Consider the following 14,207-nt stretch of genomic DNA (forward strand, 5'->3'; position numbering starts at 1 on the left):
AGAGAGATGGAGAGACAGAGAGAGAGAGAGAGAGAGAGACAGACAGACAGAGAGAACAGAGAAGAGAGACACAGAGAGATGGAGAGACAGAGAGAGAGAGAGAGACAGACAGAGAGACACAGAGACAGAGAGAGACAGACAGACAGACAGAGAGACACAGAGAGAGAGAGAGACAGACAGACAGACAGAGAGACACAGAGAGAGAGAGACACAGAGAGATGAGAGACAGACAGAGAGACACAGAGACAGAGAGAGACAGACAGACAGAGGAGAGAGACAGACACTCTGGAGTGACCCTGGCTGTGACCCGCTGTGCCGAGGCCGTTGTGTTTAATCATTTCCGCGCTCTCGCTCTTCCTGACGCATTTGTTGAGTTCTGACCTCGCTCGGCCTTGAGCTGCGTATCAGCGCCTGAGTTCCGCACCTGGGCTTTCCCCCGGGCCTCGCCGGCCGCAGATGTGTCCGACTCATTGTTTACTCACAATCTGATGACCTGAGGCCGTCTGAGCTCCTGTCTGGTTTCAGATCGGCCTGCGGTGTGTGTGGTGTGTGTGTGTGTGTGTGTGTGTGTAGAGAAGTGACTGTAGTGATGGGCGGTTCTGATCAGGTGCTGCTGCTCTTTGCGCGGGAACCTGGGATCATTTATGAAGGTGAGAGGGGATGATGGTGATGGGGGTCTGCAGAGAGGCTGTGATTAGGGCTTCTGACAGGGAGGCTTTTCTGTGCGTCTGAATTTTCTTCCTCTGCAGACAAAAGCCTCCCGTTTCCACCAATCATACGGCCCGCAGCGACTCCGACCGGTTACGGCGCCGGTTCTGGACGAGCCTGATGTTTGGGGCCGATAAAGGCAGCGTGCGCTCTGGCGCAGGGAATGCTACAGCGCTTCCTATTGTCCCAGAAATAATTACTCTGAGATTAATGGCGCCGGGTCCGGAATGCTTTCACACGGATTGGATTGGAGCATCTGGACCCCGCAGATACGCCTCCGGCTCGGAGCGCCGCCGCTGAAGTAAACACTGGGCTTGAAAACGTCCGCAGGGGCCGAACAGTGAAGCAGCGGTGATGAAGCGCTCCGGCACGCACTCAGTAATCACACTACAGCTGACCCCGGGAGGGGGGGCCGGGGGGCGGGGGGCTCTTCACCTGCACTGTCGCTCCTCTGCGGTTCAGAACGGTTAGCTCTGCTAGCTAGCTGTGGAAGAACTTGCCCGCGTACGCCGCTAGGTTCTAAGCATGGCTGAAGCTCCTGTTTCCCAACACGTGTGTGTGAAAGTATTGGGACACCCCCTTCACTGTTTCTTTCTGAAATCAAGGAAGAAGACTTTCTGCTAGATTTTGGAGGAACATTGCTGTGAGGATTTGCTTGCATTCAGTGACAGGAACAGGATCTCCCCAGAACTCTACAGGACGTGTGTTTTACAGGGAATCTCTTGGCAAGCAGGGGATAAAGATTGTTGTGTTTAAGGCAGCGAGACGAGAAGAACCGGTTCTTTTAGATGATAAAAGTTGGGATGAGAACGTTCCGACGTTCTGCTGAAGATCTGATGCTCAGCAGGCAGGCGGGATTGGCTGGAATTTATCTGGGAATTTGTGGAATTTTGTTGGATTGCAGAACCGAGTCTGAGAACCGGTTTGTATTTGGGTTCTGTTGAAAAAGCCCAGTTGTTTGGCCTCGCTCTGATCTTGCCTTTGTGATGGGGGTATCAGGTTCTTCTCCAGCTGGACTGTTCTGGTCCTGAACAGTTTGAATGAGAACCCCTGCAGTTACGTGTGACGGTTCTGTGTTCTGACTAGGAGAACCGAATGTGCAGTGCGTGCTTTTTTTCTGCTGAACTAGCGTACGTGTTTCTACTGTGGGAATTTGGCCTCTGGGTCACGTGTGTTTATATAAGTTCAGACTGTGCAACAGCCAGACTCTCCTGGATTACTGGACCTGTTTGAGACCTGTGTGGCTCGACTGAGTGGTATTTAGACGTGGTTTCCCTGAAGGAGGTCTAATACCTGCTGACCGTAAGCAGCAGTGAGGTAGAGCGGTCACTGAAGGACACTGGGTCAAATCACTGGTCGTTGAGTAAGGAGTAAATTCCGGCTGCTGGATTGGGACTCGGGACATGCTGCCTAATACCAGGCGTGGGCTAGAGGGGTATAAAGCCCCCCAGCATTAAGCGGTGGAGCAGTGGAGCAGTGGAGCGGTGGAGCTCACTGTTCGTCACACTGTGTGTTTAAAGAGTGACCGATTCTGAATCTGCTGGAGCTCCAGAGAAGAACAGGCCTCAGAACACACACTGGTTTCCTCATAAAGGTCAGAGATCAACGACTTTTTTTTTTTTTGATGGGTCCAAAGTCAGAAACTGATTCTGATCGAGGTTTAATTGTTTAACTGCTTCTCCGCTCCGGTTTACTGTTTAACTCCTGCTCGGATCACCGTCTGCAGAAGAACCCTGAGTGAGCGGCTGCGGCAGAGTCATCCAGGCAGTTGGACGAAAATCCAGGGTGAATTTGGACCTGGTTTCACCGCCTCTAGAGGCCGGAACTACGCTTGACCAACTCTTCGCCTCAGGCTCCAGTGTTTTCATGCTAATGGGTTTTAATGACCCTCAGGGCAGTTGGCCTCTGCTCTGGTGTATGACTGCCCTTTCTGAGTGACCTCTTCCCGCCATCGCTAAACGGCTGTAGTGACCGTGCTGGAGAGTGTGCAGAGTGCGCACGTGGCACATGAGGGTAGCGCTCCGGGGATCTTACGGAATGGAGGTAATTGGCCCTCGGTTTCTGCTCTGAGAGAAACGGCACTAATGAGTAATCCTCACAAACCCGGCCGAACTCCAACCGCCGCTCTGCTTTCAGGGCCGCAGGACACACTGTGAGGGATGGGGTTCCCAGTGGACTCCATGGACATGTGTGTGTGCGAGTCCATCACCCAGCCCAGTACGGCCCAGTACAGTATCAGAACAGACACCGCTGACCACACTCTGAGATCGAGGTCAGCGTCGGCCCAAAAACACTGATCGTCCATCTCGAAGTGTAACCATGGAAACAATCATAGCCCATGGATCCAAATATTAGTGCTTCAGATTAGAGCTGGACCTATCAGTGTTTACACACACACACACACTCTCTCTCTCTCTCTCTCTCTCTCTCTCACTCTCTCACACTCACACACACACTCACACACACACTACCTCAGTTTGGACTGTGATCAGTGCATTCATGTGAAGACTCTCTGGATCTGTTCACTCTGCTCAGTGCTCCCCTATGCTGGATGGAAGTGTGTAAAAAGTCTAGTTTCTGGGTGTGTGAGAGAGTGAGTGTGTGTGTGAGAGAGAGAGTGTGTGAGAGAGAGAGTGTGTGAGAGAGAGAGAGTGTGTGAGTGAGAGAGAGAGAGAGAGAGAGAGTGTGTGAGAGAGAGAGAGAGAGAGTGTGTGAGTGTGTGAGTGAGAGAGAGTGTGTGAGTGAGAGAGTGTGTGAGTGAGAGAGAGAGTGTGTGAGTGTGTGAGTGAGAGAGAGTGTGTGTGTGAGAGTGAGTGTGTGAGTGAGAGAGTGAGTGTGTGTGTGAGAGATGCTCTGTCTGACTTCCTCCTTTCACTTTCTGCAGCAGTGAGACGACGCTAACGGCTCTCTCTCCTCTGTTCTCACAGTGAAGTACATGAGAGAAGCCACTCCCTACGTGAAGAAGGGTTCTCCTGTGTCTGAGATTGGATGGGAAACACCTCCCCCTGAATCTCCACGACTCGGCAGCCCCCACTCAGACACCCCCACCCCCCCCTCACTGTCTCTGCAGGGAGACCGCAGATACATCCCACTCAGAATGTGCTACATCACCCGGGCAATGACCACACCTGACCCAGAAAACAGGTACACCCAATAAACATCCACCTTAACCCACATTATAATGATCATATGATCCACACGCTCACTCTGATAGACTGTAATACACTACAGGAAGCGTAGGGGGCGCTCTATAATGCTCTATAATGCTCATATGACCCACATGCTCACTCTGATAGACTGTAATACACTACAGGAAGCGTAGGGGGCGCTCTATAATGATCATATGATCCACACGCTCATTCTGACCGACTGTATTACACTACAGGAAGCGTAGGGGGCGCTCTATAATGCTCTATAATGATCATATGATCCACACGCTCACTCTGATAGACTGTAATACACTACAGGAAGCGTAGGGGGCGCTCTATAATGATCATATGATCCACACGCTCATTCTGACAGACTGTAATACACTACAGGAAGCGTAGGGGGCGCTCTATAATGCTCTATAATGTTCATATGATCCACACGCTCATTCTGACAGACTGTAATACACTACAGGAAGCGTAGGGGGCGCTCTATAATGCTCTATAATGATCATATGATCCACACGCTCATTCTGACAGAATGTAATACACTACAGGAAGCGTAGGGGGCGCTCTATAATGCTCTATAATGATCATATGATCCACACGCTCATTCTGACAGACTGTAATACACTACAGGAAGCGTAGGGGGCGCTCTATAATGCTCTATAATGTTCATATGATCCACACGCTCATTCTGACAGACTGTAATACACTACAGGAAGCGTAGGGGGCGCTCTATAATGATCATATGATCCACACGCTCATTCTGACAGACTGTAATACACTACAGGAAGCGTAGGGGGCGCTCTATAATGCTCTATAATGATCATATGATCCACACGCTCACTCTGACAGACTGTAATACACTACAGGAAGTGTAGGGGGCGCTCTATAATGCTCTATAATGATCATATGATCCACACGCTCACTCTGACAGACTGTAATACACTACAGGAAGTGTAGGGGGCGCTCTATAATGCTCTATAATGATCATATGATCCACACGCTCATTCTGACAGACTGTAATACACTACAGGAAGTGTAGAGGGCGCTCTATAATGATCATATGATCCACACGCTCACTCTGACAGACTGTAATACACTACAGGAAGCGTAGGGGGCACTCTATAATGATCATATGATCCACACGCTCATTCTGACAGACTGTAATACACTACAGGAAGCATAGGGGGCGCTCTATAATGATCATATGATCCACACGCTCACTCTGACAGACTGTAATACACTACAGGAAGTGTAGGGGGCGCTTCATGGCCAGGGTTAGGGCTGCAGTTACAGTGGAGAGGGTTTGGAGAACAGGCTGACTGTTCAGTAGATGACACACACACACACTCACTCTCTCACTTCTGCAGTTGGTGTGTGTGACTCTTTATCAGTGGGGGTGGGGGTGTTAGTGGAACAGTGAGGGTTGTGGTTTGTGAGATTAATCAGAATGTGCACAGGAAGTCTGGGAGGAAGTAAAGCCTTACAGCTGATTGGGTTAAAACTGGTTTATTGTACTTTTGCTTTCTGTGGGTTTCTTTAGAAATGTTTGCATCTGGGGTGTGTGTGGGTGTGTGTGTGTGTGTGTGTGCAGCACATGTGGGTTAGTGTAAATTCAGACTGCTGTTCTGGACGGGGCAGGAGAAGCTCTGATGGGTTTATCTCTGGGAGGCGTTTGGGTCTGGACTAAGAATAGCTCCACCCCGGGTCACTCTGAGAGTAAAGAGCGGTCACTGCAGAACGTGCTGACTTCTAGACTTCTAGACTGTCCAGAACCAGAAGAGCAACTAGAACTACCTCAAACACAGACCTCACACACGCACGCACGCACGCACACACACACACACACACACACACACACACACACACCTCCCCCACACAGACACGCACTTACACCACAGTACTCCTGAACCACTACAGTTCTCACAGCTCAGCCTGTCATGGTATTCCTGTGTGGTCCAGAGCTCCTCGCTCATCTCAGAATAACGACCGTCCAGGTGAATCATCCCTCAGCTTCCAGAAATGATGATGATTAAAGGCCGACCCACAATCCCATGCAACCTGTACCGTCTGCCTCGAACACGGAACCCTGAACCTGTACCGTCTGCCTCGAACACGGAACCCTGAACCTGTACCGTCTGCCTCGAACACGGAACCCTGAACCTGTACCGTGATGGTTCAGTACAAACACCTGTGCCGGTGCAGCCCTACCTAGAAGTGGACGCTCCTCCTCCTCCTCCTCCTCTTCGTTCTCCTCCTCATTGAATGAGATGTTTAGCAGACTGAAAGCAGCACCACAAAAGGCAGCAGGGTTGCACTTTCTAAATCTGGCTCAGTCGTTCCCGACAGGCCCCAAATTTCCCATGTTGTGGCTGAGAGGGGGGGGACCGCTCGGGCCTGAGCCAAGACCCTCTCCCAGATGAGCACAAGCACTCAGTTCAGCTCCTTCTGCCTCCGTCTCCCCCACTGCCGCCTCCCAGCTCTCCGTCTTAATAAAGGAGGCTATTTTTAGCAGCAGGAGCACCTGGAGATGGTTTAGAGGATTGCTGGTTGTGGCTGTGTGAGAGGGTGATGTATGAGGGGGGATTTATCACTGGGAGCACAGCGAGAGCACCGCTGATTTACGGCCTGTTAGAAACCCGCCGTGATATAGCCTGAGCTAAGCTCTGTGGCTCTGTCAGCTACCGGTTCTTCTACCGGATCCTCACTCTGGAAGGAACGCAGTCTGTAGTCTGGACGTCGGTTAGATCACAGCGAGCTTCTCTGTGTCCATCCTGAACAGGTTGAACTGCACGTAGAGTCCAAATGAAGCTGGGTCTGATCCGTATGTCTACTGTTTGTAAAGAAGTGAACAGAGACGCTCTGACGCAGGAATTCTGATCTGATGTCTGATACTGAAGATCTGCTGATGCTCTAATATAATGTCTGATGTGTAGAAGTGGAACAGGTACGGTAGAGCAGTGGAACAGGTACGGTACAGCGGGCTCTGCTGATAGAGCAGTGGAACAGGTACGGTAGAGCAGTGGAACAGGTACAGTACAGCGGGCTCTGCTGATAGAGCAGTGGAACAGGTACGGTACAGCAGTGGAACAGGTACGGTACAGCAGTGGAACAGGTACGGTACAGCGGGCTCTGCTGATAGAGCAGTGGAACAGGTACGGTACAGCGGGCTCTGCTGATAGAGCAGTGGAACAGGTACGGTAGAGCAGTGGAACAGGTACGGTACAGCGGGCTCTGCTGATAGAGCAGTGGAACAGGTACGGTAGAGCAGTGGAACAGGTACGGTACAGCGGGCTCTGCTGATAGAGCAGTGACAAGTCTGAGTGTGTCTCTGTCTCTGCAGGCAGTTGGAGCTGCACTCTCCGGATGGGAAGCACACTGTGGTTCTGCGCTGTTCGGACTCGGACTCGGCTCAGGCCTGGTTGGCACCCATGCAGTCTGTGGCCTCCAGAATCATGGACAAAGTGGTCTCCGAGCTCCGTGAACACGCGGCCCGGAACGGCATCGTCGGGAGCCGGGACATACGCCACCTCGGCTGGCTGGCGGAGAAGGTCAGTCTGTTAGCGAGAGTTTAGACACTAATCTGCACTGTTCTGTCCATGTTCTAGATAACGGAGTCGCAGTGCCAAGAACTACATAATCCAGTCTATCAGAGACTGAACTCTGTGTTCCACCTTAAATATTGCAGCATTCAACCTTAATTCCTGACTGTTCCTCAATAGTTACTGAATAAAGTGGGGCTAGACTGCTGTAGGCTGAATGGTCTCTCTCCCCCTCTCTGATTAAACGCGTGTGTGTGTGTCTGTGTGTGTGTGTGTGTGTGTCTGCAGACGGAGAGTGAACGGCGGCGCTGGAGGCCGGTGGTGGTGGTGGTGACGGAGAGGGATCTGCTGCTGTACGACAGCATGGCTCGCATGAAGGAGAACTGGCTAAACCCCACCCACACCTACCCCCTACTGTCTACCCGGTAAAGCACATACACACCTTCACAGCGTGTGATTGGTCGAACGTCAGTCAAACACCCCTCACTGGGAAAGGAGGCGGTTCTAAATCACACTGAGCAGACTGTGGTTTGTGAGACCTACGCCAGCCTGAACTGTGCTCTGCCCTCAGGCTGGTCCACTCCGGCCCGGACAGAGGATCGCCCCAGCCGGGCGGGGAGCTGTGCTTCGCCACGCGGACGGGCACGCGGCTGGGTATCGAGACCCACGTGTTCCGCGCAGAAACCTGCAAAGAACTTTCCCTGTGGACTCGCCACATAGTGACCAGCTGCCACGCCTCTGCCGAGATGATCAAAGAAGTGACAACCAGTGAGTACGGTTCTCTCAGTGAGTACGGTTCTCTCAGTGAGTACGGTTCTCTCAGTGAGGGCGGTTCTCTCAGTGAGTACGGTTCTCTCAGTGAGGGCGGTTCTCTCAGTGCTGACCTTATATAATAAGTACGTCTCTCTTCAGGCTCCGCCCACTGATGTTCTACAGTTTCTATTAAATATATTGTGATACACACACACACACACACACACACACACACACTTCAGCTTTAACAGGCTGAAGGTTCTCCACTGGGGGGCACTCTTACATCCGTCTCAGAGAAGGGTGTGTGTGGGGTCCGAGTCAGAGCTGATGCAGACAGGAATGTCCTGTTCTGTTTGTTCAGGGAAAATTTCTGAACACGGGCTGGAAGCTGCTGGGAGTTCTGGAAGACCCTGCTGGTTCTCCAGGTTACTGGCTGGTGGCCCACATGGTGGAACTCCCACTGAGAGCGAAACTCCCAACAGAGCTGCTCATGGAGAGCTGAGTGCGTCACTCTCGTCCACAGCCTTCGAGGGAAAGTGTGTGTGTGTGTGTGTTTAGATGGGCAGAGGGTTCCTGTGTGGTCTCTGAGGGGTGGGTGAGGAGCACCAGCCAAAGCATTCTGCGCGTGTTTCTCTCGGTGCGGTGGAACCGACTACACTGTTAGAACACACTAATAACCTTCTGCTCACATAATGCAAAAGTTTGGACACCGGAACTGTGCTAAAATGTGAAGACGGACTTTGGGTGTCTAAACTTTTGCACAAGTCATTTCGCATGGCACAAACACACTGGCAAATTAGGAACCGCATGGGGTTAGCAACACCCTGGCAACCACCTTGCACATACAACCATTAGGAATACACTGCAATGTTTAACCACACCCTAGCTATAATCCAAAATACCATAGTAACCATCTCGCAACACCCTAGCAACCAAAAAGCTGGAGCTGCACAGTCGCTTTTCTGAGTTCAGGGAAACGTGTTGAAATGAGGGTCTGAGCGTTCTCTACGGGTTCAGCAGGTAGAGGTTGGGGTGGAGAACCCTGCGGTTCTCCTTTGAGTACAGCTGAATGAAGATCAGACCGTGTGTTTGGGACTGAGGGCAGCAGCTGGGACTCATTTCTAAACTATTTGTTCCATGAAGGAGTGAGTTAGCAGTTAGCTGTTAGCCGTTGGATCTGGAAGCTAATCGTGTGTTGAGGGGGGGTGTTATGGGAACGGCACATTTGGCGCTCAGGCTCATATTCCATTACCTGTGTTTGATTGAGAGCGAGCAGCTGTTCCACACTTTAAACTGCCTCCCTACTTTCTGATCATCGGAGCTCCTGACTAACAGAATTCGAGCAGAACCGTAAACCGGTCTCGCTTTATTTGCTTGTTCTGTAACATTTCTACACTAACCTCTCTAATCCCTTAAGGTTATACACACTCAGGCTTTAACACTGAGATATTCAAATGAGGTCAGTTCTGATTGGCTGCTCTGTATTGTGCCTCATCCAGAAAACAGTCAGAGCTCAAACATTCCCTTTAACTTGGCGTGAATGGGTGTGGCTAAGGTGCTGTAGGCCGGATGGGCGTGGCTACACTGCTGTGGGCTGAGTGGGCGGGGCTACACTGCTGTAGGCTGAGTGGGCGGGGCTACACTGCTGAGCTACAGTGTCTGGGTACAGACTGTAGGGTATCAGGGTGGATCGGTCTAAATGGAGAACTTTATTTCTGTAGGATTTACTTAGAGAACAGAGCGGGCGTGGTCAGCACGGTCAGAGTAAGCTGCTGTGCTAAGTTGTGTAACCTGGGTAAACCGAGGCTTTAATCAGGGTGGTGTGTGTTTGTTGGAGGTGGGGGGGTGTTAGTGTAACACTAATCCTCCACACACACTCCTGCCCCATTAGCAGAGCCGTGCAAAGAGGAACAAGGAAGGGAACGTACGATCCCTGCTGACTGGAACTTGACACCCACTGACCGCTTCAGGCTGGAGAACACAACAATTGTGCACGGCTGTGAATTCCCGGCCTTCCAGCCCGGACTGGGGTTGTTATAGAAACCGCTCTGGAGGAGATTCCTGGGCCGGCCACTCGAGGCCGTGGATAAATGGAGGGGGTTTGTGTTGGATGAAAGCGACAGTGTGTGAATTCCCTGCGGTGGGAAAGCTGAAAGAGCCGGGCTTTCAGGTGGGGAGTACGGTTACAGTGCTGTTCTGCAGGGCTGAGGGACGAGGGTGAGAACACAGGCGGGCCAGCAGGGCCAGCACCACCAGCAGCACCACCAGCAGCACCACCAGCAGAGTGCACCCTAGATTAGAAACAGCCTCTCAAGTTTAAGGGACAATGTGACTGGTCACTGGTCAGCTTGAACCTCTCCTGGCTAACAGGCTTCTCTGTGTGTACTGAGAGAGGTTCTTTTTAACAGTAGTAGAACCCTTTCTGGTGCTAGATACAAGCCTTTTTGAAAAGGTTCTTTAAAGAAGAGGTTTTGCTTTTGTATGAAGAACCAGGTACAGTTCCAGTCCACCACTGCCCGTACTAAAGAACCCTGGCTTTCCGAGCTGTTCCACAGCGTGACCCCCGGTTCTGCTGTAACCCGGTCTAAAGACTCTGGGCTCACACAAAGCCTCGCCATTTCAAAAGACGACACACAAGCCGAGTAATTAGCCTCTCGGCAGCGATTCAGAGCCCGATCAGCTGAATGAAGGAGCCGAGCCGCTCGCTGTGCTGGCACGCACACAATAGAGCCGCTACCGCACCGATTCAGCACACTGTACAGCACTGAGACCAGGCGGGGGGGGGTTAGGGGGAGGCATGGGAACAGATACTGGAGTTCTGGGATCAGCTGGTCTCATTGATCCCTGCGGTCATTCGGCCCCTGCGTGTTACACCTCAGCCTGTATTGGTCTGCTGAGTTTTTGAACCTACAATAAACACGCTGTGCCTTTAAGGCTTTAAACTGTATTTAAATAAGCCCTGTTCAGCTCGAGGGGGCGGGGCTAAACTGCTGAATCAGTTACCTTATATGGACATAAATACACAGTAAGTAATTGTGTGGTTTTGTCTGCGGGCTCGTTAATCTCACTAATTAATGAAGATGTCTGTTTAATGGAGTGAATCTGACTGTAGGGGCTCTGTCAGTGGAGGCACGGCTGCTGTCCGGGCTGTGGGTGTGATGGAGTCTGGTGTTGTCCTGTTTCAGGCTGCATGTATAAGGGTCTGGACTGCAGGCTGGTCATTCATTATGAGCTGGGCTTCTCTGTGCTGGAGGAAACCGAGGGCTCACCCGGTCAGACGCTGTTCAGTTACCCCTTCGAGAAACTCCGGATGTCCTCGGATGATGGAGTGCGGATGCTGTATTTGGATTTCGGAGGCAGAGAGGGTGAAGTCGTGAGTATGGTGTTGTCCATTAATCATTTCTGACGCTAAACGTTCTCTGTGCTCAGGACGGACAGAAGCACATCATCACGTCCGATTCCACTGACCTCCATTCCCAGTGTGAAGGTGGAGACGGGAGGATTGGGGCAGTGTTTCCTTAAAGCCGAGCTTTGTGTGATTCTACACTCTTTAAAGAGCTTCTGCTCATCATTTCTGTCTCATCAGGAATCTCTGTTCTCTTTACAGCAGCTGGACCTGCACTCCTGCCCCAAACCCATCGTCTTCATCCTCCACTCCTTCCTCTCAGCCAAGATCACCAGACTGGGCCTCGTGGCCTGAGAGGAACCCATCAAACCAAAGACTTTAATGAGCTGGGACTGGGAGGAGGGAGAAAGATGGAGGTGTTGGAGGACGGGGACATTGTTGGAAGACATTGAAGGACCAGGATCTTGTTGGTGGACGGAGAAGCAGCAAAAGAGGACGGGGACTTTGTTGTCAGATGTGGAGGGACAGGGACAGGGACGTTGGACGAGGATGTTTCAGGACTACAGAACAAAAAAGCAGCAGTTATTTTTAGCAGCGATGGAGTCTGGGGGTGGAGTCTGGGGGTGGGCCAGCGAGGCAGTAATTACAGTGAAACACAATCATCACGTTCTGATTTTGCTAAGCAAAAACAATCAAACTCTGATTGAACACTAAGTGACGGGACCAGAAGAAGTACTGTGTATTTACTCTAGAACCCGGTTCTTGATTCAGCCACGTAATAAAAGCACTTAACCTTAACTTTGATCTAAATGTGAGGAAGTGAAAGAGGCTTCTGAGTCTGTCTGAGCAATTAGGTCTGAAGACTTCAGTAGCTACTGTGCGAGAGCGAGCTAGGGAGAGAGAGGGAGGGGGGGGGAGCGAGAGAGAGAGAGCGAGAGGGGGAGAGAGACAGAGCGAGAGAGAGGGGGGGGGCGAGAGAGAGAGAGGGAGCGAGAGAGGAGAGGGAGGGAGAGAGAGAGGGAGGGAGAGAGACAGAGCGAGAGAGAGAGGGAGCGAGAGAGACAGAGCGAGAGAGAGAGGGGGGGAGAGAGAGAGAGAGAGGGAGCGAGAGAGGGGGAGAGACAGAGAGAGAGGGAGAGAGAGAGGGAGAGAGAGAGAGAGAGAGAGAGAGAGAGGGAGCGAGAGAGGGGGAGAGACAGAGAGCGAGAGAGAGAGGGAGCGAGAGACAGAGAGGGAGCGAGAGACAGAGAGAGGGAGCGAGGGAGAGAGAGAGGGGGAGAGAGAGAGGGAGAGAGACAGAGAGAGAGGGGGAGAGAGAGAGAGGGAGCGAGAGAGGGGGAGAGAGACAGAGAGAGAGAGAGAGACAGAGAGAGAGGGGGAGAGAGAGAGAGAGAGACAGAGAGAGAGGGGGAGAGAGACAGAGAGAGAGAGAGAGAGACGGGGAGAGAGAGAGAGAGAGAGAGAGGGGGCGGGGGGGAGAGCTTTTTACTCTTTACATTTTCACAGCTTTGAAAAAACTGTTTGTTTGTCTGGAGTTGGTGGAAGAGGTGGGATCTAATGACCCATAACTACCGCCTTATAGTGACCGCTACTGAGGTCATAAACTGATCGATTATTTGTATTTATAAAAAATGAAATATTTGGAAGGAAATGTGAAAACAGCGGATCCACGACTGCACAGCTAAAGAAGCCCCTCAGTTTGTTGGGCTTGTGGCTTTTGTCCCACTTTAAACTGTCGCTGCTGCATTCCTGAGGACAGGCTCTCACACGCCGGCGGGACAGAGGAACCCGGGGGGACGGTCCGGCTCTCCAGGGAGGCGGATCACATTTCTCATCCTCAACACTGTGTTTACTTGAAAGGGGGGGGGGTTACAATGTGCTTCTCAGTGGCCTGCACACACAAACACTGTATCAGGATCTGTAACACACACACACCCCTCACTCTTCTCGCCCCTCACACACCCCTCATTCTCCTCACACACCCCTAACTCTCAAAAGCCTTCACACTAAACAGTCAGTTTAGCCCCACCCATTCAGTCCTTTAGACCGTGAGGTCACGCTGCCTCTGAAGGCCACTCAAATTGCATGAGACAGGACTCCCCGTTTCCCTTTACCCCTCGGGGGGACAATATGCCTCTGTTGGGAGGAATTCGCCTGCATGAGCTGCCAGAAGAGCCCCCCTGCCCACGCTGACCATGGGGTGAGCAGTGGAGGGAGGGTGGGCAGCTGCTGAAAAAGTGTGACTTTAAGGGGAGGCCTGTCCTCACTGATGTCTGATCTCTGCCCCGCTCTGGGGTGAGGTGGTAACGGCTGAGAGTCGAGTGACCGGCTGGCGCCAGCGTGAACCCGCTGCACTATTTAAGGTGGAACAGAACATTTATATGAGCAGCTTCAACAGAGATGCAGTCTCCTTCCCCCCAGCTCACAGCACTGACCCGTTAACTCCAGCGGTCAGCGGTCAACGGACAGGCTGTTCTACAGTCCACAAATCACCTCCTACACTGAGGTCAGGACTTCATGTGTATGAGGAGGTCGTCTGTTCCCAGAAACAGAGAGACTTTAAAATACACAAAAACTCAGTTTCCTCCTTCCAGAAATACGAAGCTTCATAAAACCACAGCCTGGATTATAAAGAGCGTCCACCTCACCCCCAACTCCACCTCCAACAGCACACTCTGAGGCAGAGTGAGGGGGCCGTGAGGCTGA

General features: G+C 51.8%; 1 protein-coding gene across 1 annotated transcript in view; it reads left to right on the forward strand.

Moving 5' to 3' along the window:
- The window catches only part of sntb1 (syntrophin, basic 1), a 15,498-nt gene extending 3,199 nt beyond the window's left edge, over positions 1 to 12,299 (forward strand). The window contains 6 exon segments of the mRNA XM_072680667.1: positions 3,636 to 3,852; positions 7,204 to 7,411; positions 7,691 to 7,827; positions 7,974 to 8,170; positions 11,341 to 11,528; positions 11,763 to 12,299. Coding sequence (XP_072536768.1) covers positions 3,636 to 3,852; positions 7,204 to 7,411; positions 7,691 to 7,827; positions 7,974 to 8,170; positions 11,341 to 11,528; positions 11,763 to 11,855 — 1,040 coding nt within the window. The 3' untranslated portion in view covers positions 11,856 to 12,299.
- The last annotated feature ends 1,908 nt before the right edge of the window (positions 12,300 to 14,207 follow it).

This window comes from Salminus brasiliensis, chromosome 5, assembly GCF_030463535.1.
Source record: "Salminus brasiliensis chromosome 5, fSalBra1.hap2, whole genome shotgun sequence".
Classification (NCBI taxonomy): Eukaryota; Metazoa; Chordata; class Actinopteri; order Characiformes; family Bryconidae; genus Salminus; species Salminus brasiliensis.